At 47.1% G+C, this 4,956-nt stretch overlaps 1 protein-coding gene across 1 annotated transcript; it reads left to right on the top strand.

The window, feature by feature from the left end:
- The first annotated feature begins 1,628 nt into the window (after positions 1 to 1,628).
- On the top strand, positions 1,629 to 3,414 carry LOC123054288 (uncharacterized). The gene is made up of 2 exons (XM_044478023.1): positions 1,629 to 1,833; positions 1,921 to 3,414. The coding sequence occupies exons 1-2, from the start codon at positions 1,793 to 1,795 to the stop codon at positions 3,179 to 3,181; spliced, it is 1,302 nt and encodes a 433-aa protein (XP_044333958.1). The 5' UTR covers positions 1,629 to 1,792; the 3' UTR covers positions 3,182 to 3,414.
- The last annotated feature ends 1,542 nt before the right edge of the window (positions 3,415 to 4,956 follow it).

Consider the following 4,956-nt stretch of genomic DNA (forward strand, 5'->3'; position numbering starts at 1 on the left):
GTCAAGCCTCTAACCCACCTTCCTAACAAACCGTTGTTTGGCTATGTTACCGCTTTTGCTCAGCCCCTCTTATAGCGTTCCTAGTTGCAGGCGAAGATGAAGTTTGTGCCATGTTGGAACATGGATATGTTGGGATATCACAATATCTCTTATTTTAATTAATGCATATATATACTTGGTAAAGGGTGGAAGGCTCGGCCTTATTCCTGGTGTTTTTGTTCCACTCTTGCCGCCCTAGTTTCCGCCATACCGGTGTTATGTTCCTTGATTTTGCGTTCCTTACGTGGTTGGGTTTTATGGGAACCCCTTGACGGTTCGCTTTGAATAAAACTCCTCCAGCAAGGCCCAACCTTAGTTTTACATTTGCCTACCTAAGCCTTTTCCCTTGCGTTTTCGCGAGCCCGAGGGTCATCTTTATTTTAACCCCCCCGGGCCAGTGCTCCTCTGAGTGTTGGTCCAAACTAGAGCACCGTGCGGGACCGTCCCTTGGCAACTTGGGTTACGTTGGTACCTGTACGCTTAGCTCATCCGGTGTGCCCTGAGAACGAGATATGTGCAGCTCCTATCGGGATTTCTCGGCACAGTCGGGTGGTCTTGCTGGTCTTGTTTTACCATTGTCGAACGTCTTGTAACCGGGATTTCGAGACTGATCGGGTCTTCCCGGGAGAAGGAATATCCTTCGTTGACCTTGAGAGCTTATGATGGGCTAAGTTGGGACACCCCTGCAGGGTATAAACTTTCGAGAGCCGTGCCCGCGGTTATGTGGCAGATGGGAATTTGTTAATGTCCGGTTGTAGAGAACTTGACACTTGACTTAATTAAAATGCATCAACCGCGTGTGTAGCTGTGATGGTCTCTTTTCGGCGGAGTCCGGGAAGTGAACACGGTCTTGTGTTATGCTTGAACGTAAGTAGTTTCAGGATCACTTCTTGATCACTTCTAACTTCTCGGCCGTTGCGTTGCTTCTCTTCTCGCTCTTACTTGCGTATGTTAGCCACCATATATGGTAGTGCTTGCTGCAGCTCCACCTCATGACCCTATCCTACCCATAAGTTTAAATAGTCTTGATCTCGCGGGTGTGAGATTGCTGAGTCCTCGTGACTCACAGATTCTACCAAAACAGTTGCAGGTGCCGTTGATACCAGTACAGGTGACGCAACCGAGCTCAAGTGGGAGTTCGACGAGGACCTGGGTCGTTACTATGTTTCGTTTCCTGATGATCAGTAGTGGAGCCCAGTTGGGACGATCGGGATCTAGCATTTGGGGTTATCTTCTTTTCATTTGTATTTGTCCGTAGTCGGACTATGTGTGTACTCTGAATGATGTATGTTTAATTGATCATTGTGTGAAGTGTGAAGTGGCGATTGTAGGCCAACTCTTTATCCCATTGTTCATTACATGGGATTGTGTTAAGATGACCCTCTTGCGACAAAACCATCATGCGGTTATGCCTCCAAGTCGTGCCTCGACACATGGGAGATATAGCCGCATCGTGGGTGTTACAGGTAATGTGTCCACGGACGTTTGCTTGGGTGCGCCTAGAAAAGATAATGTTGGATTATTTATTAGTAGTAGAGATAGAGAAATATATTCACCGCATTTCCAAAAATTAATAATACAGTAATATTAGACGCAGCATTTCGCCGCTAATCTCGTTGTTGGCGAACATCATCCCCCATCGCCGATCTGTAAAAATGCTACGGTTAATAGGTTAATAGGTTACCGATCCTCCATCGCCGCCTACGCCGCCGCCGCCTACGCCGCCGAGAAGCGCCGCCGCCGTCGCGTCCTCATGGACAGTGGCGGCCTACGCCGCCGCCGCCTCAAACCAAGGTATTTCCCCGTCAGTTCGTCCTTCTCGCCCAGATTGATGAATCCACTGTACAGATTGATTTATCCTGACCGCTTTGTTCCTTTCAGCGGCGCCATGGAGGGGAAGAGTTCCGCGAAGAAGAAGAAGGTGAGGACGACCAACCCTCCGGCTGAGGAGGCAGTGACGGCGGCGGCGGCCAGCCTCCTGACGGAGGATCTCATTTTGGAGATCCTCTCCCGCCTCCCCGCCAGGTCCGTCCACCGCTTCAAGTGCGTCTCCCCGGCCTGGCGCGACCTCATCGCCGACCCCGCCCACCGCAAGAAGCTGCCCCAACCCCTCGCCGGTTTCCTCTACAGCACCTACCACGGGCCGGACCACCGCTTCTACAACTTTCACTTCGCCAAAGTCCCCGGCGGCGCAGCCCAGCCGGTCGACCCGTCCCTCTCTTTCTTGCCGTCCCACGAGTACTGGTACGTCGACCAGCTGGACACCTGCAATGGCCTCCTCCTCTGCCGCGCCCACAAGTTCCCTTCTTCTCCTTCCGGGGACGACGATGATCCGCTTGAATACCATTACATCGTTTGCAATCCGGCCACCGGGAGGTGGGTTGGCATCCCCGCACTCCCGCCGGTGCCAGCCGGCCGCCGCATCATCGCGCGTTTGGCTTTTGATCCAGCAGTCCCGTCCCATTTCCACGTTCTTCAGTTTGAGGACACCGAACAGGATAAATACATCACAGGAGTGACCATCTACTCTTCGCAAACCGGAGCCTGGAATTACAGAGAAAGCCGCCTTCCTGAGAAAATTAGCCTGTTCGCTGGCCTTACAAGCGTATTCTTCCAAGGCATGCTGCACTTGTATGGTTTGCTGTATCCCGTGAACACGGACTATGATGCTGTGCTGGTAGCAGTGGACATGGAGGGGAAGGTGTGGAAGACTATCGGTGTGCCATCAGGTGGTTTGAGTTTTGGTTTGATCGGAGTGTCACAGCGGTGCTTGCACTATGCTGCCACACCGCTAGCTCCTGACGACAAGAAGAAGAAGAAGAAGAGGAAGAAGAAAACGGATGAGGATACAACAACAGTCTGGTACATGAAGGATTATGATAGTAAAGAATGGGTCCTGAAGCATAGTGTCAGCTACGATGAGTTGCGGAGCATGACTGGTGGGGAGTACAGGGTGGCCGCTTTTCATCCAGACTGCGACACCATTTTCTTGGATTCGTTTGATGCTGATACGTTGTCATCATACGATATGCAGCATCGGAAATTCCATCGGATCCGTAGTCTTCGGAAAAACAAGGCAGCGATATTTTTACCATATGTTCCATTGTTCTCGGACTCATTTGCAGGTGTAGATCGACAGTAGTGTTACCTGCATGTCAAGCTTGTGCTTCCTCCAAGAATGTGCTCTTCTTCTGTAGGTGCTTTACTAGTTTTGTCTGTTGATATCTGAATTTGCTTAAATTATGTCATTCAACTTGCCGGTCCTTGTGCTCCTGCTATAGCTTGATTTTCTGTTCGGAGCAATCCCTGTAACCTTAGAGATTAAGCATGCTGCAATTTTGAAAGAACATGGTTACTATTCTTCTTGTGTGTCCAGCTATTGTTCCGAATATGAATTAGTTTCATGTTGCTAAATTATTCTGAAATATGGCTTTCTTGTCCATGACATTGAAGGATTATGTGTCCTAAATCCTGCTTACTAATATTATTAGTGATTGTAGTTCGTAAACCTTTAGTGTATTCAGAGTCTCTTATCAGACTTTTGTAATGTCTACTTGATGCTAATCCTCAGGATTTCGGCGATGCATTGCGATTGAGCAAAAATCTTATCTACTTTTCATGTAGCCAATGAATTCAGTCTGCTCCAGTTTAACTTCTGCTACATAACCTGTTAACCCAACGGAATATTTGCATCATTGGTGAAAGAAAAGACCAGCTTTCATAAGAAGATTTCTTGCTGGTGAGAAAAGCAAGAGATGTCCATTTCTACCCTGTGTTCCTCTGTTCTGGGAGGCATTAAGCAGTGCTTCCTCCACGTTTGTGATTCCTCCAAAGATTAGGCTCTTTTCGCAGGCCAAATTATTTGTCTGTTGATTCTGAATTGATCTAAATGATGCCATCCAATCTGCTCGTGCTTACATTCCAGCTAGCTAGATTATTTGTTCGGAGCAATGCCTGGTATCCCTACAGATTAAGCATATTGTAATTGCAAGGAATAACATTATTGCTATCGTTGTTTGTGTAGCCATTGCACTGCACACGAAGTGGTTCCATGTGGCTAAATTATGCTGCTGTAATCTGGCTTTCTTAGCCATATCTAAGTTATATTGCTGAGTGCACCTTGTGCACGTGTCAGTGTACTTAAACTCTCAGTCAGACTGTTGCAGTGTCTATTTGATCTTAGTCCTCTTCTGTTTTTGGCTGTAGCTAATGAATTCTCATGGGTCCAGTGGAACTTCGTTCCTGCATTTTATGCTAATCATCAGGTGACAAACCAATGGGTAAATATCATGTAGTCTTCTGTCTATTGTTCACGCATGAGAAAGTGTTTTTGGCAGGTGGCAGGAGCCCGGGACAAGGCATTTGTGTCCCTGCTAGAAAATTTTGTACGCGCTATATTCAGCACAAAGTGAGGTCATGTGTCCGGTAGTTTGATGGAATATCTTCATTATCCGGCGCCGCACTTGCTTGAACGGCTTATTCAGCGGCATCCACATTTCAGCGGGACAAACTGGTTTGTTCAGTTTCTAACCTGAATAAACCTATTGAACTATTTTCCAAAATCTTCACATGTTTCCTAGTATCATTTTCTCGAGATCTGTGACATTTCTTCTGAAACTCTTTATCGAAGGAAAATTTCTTCTGAAACTACATTACAGTAGCGATTTCCCAATCCCCATGCATAACAGTAGCGATTCCCGGAGAAAAGGAAAACCTCCTACATGTTTTACATATCACACAAACTCACAAGCATACAGAAAAAGGTTTTTTTTTTCCTATAACTTCGTAGTCAATCGGTCCATACATAGTCCATCAGGTATCAAAACCATTTCCTTTCTTCCTACTAACTACTGGCATTATTTTTTCCCCCAGCTTCACTGCTTCAACTGAAATAGTGACATCCCCTGACCACTATTC

This window comes from Triticum aestivum, chromosome 2D (assembly GCF_018294505.1).
Source record: "Triticum aestivum cultivar Chinese Spring chromosome 2D, IWGSC CS RefSeq v2.1, whole genome shotgun sequence".
Classification (NCBI taxonomy): domain Eukaryota; kingdom Viridiplantae; phylum Streptophyta; class Magnoliopsida; order Poales; family Poaceae; genus Triticum; species Triticum aestivum.

Bases quoted from the DNA above. Each gene is read 5' to 3' on its own strand.
- LOC123054288 (XM_044478023.1), top strand. From the start codon at position 1,793: ATGGACAGTGGCGGCCTACGCCGCCGCCGCCTCAAACCAAG. The intron at 1,834-1,920 runs GTATTTCCCCGT...TGTTCCTTTCAG, and splicing joins CGCCGCCGCCTCAAACCAAG to CGGCGCCATGGAGGGGAAGA.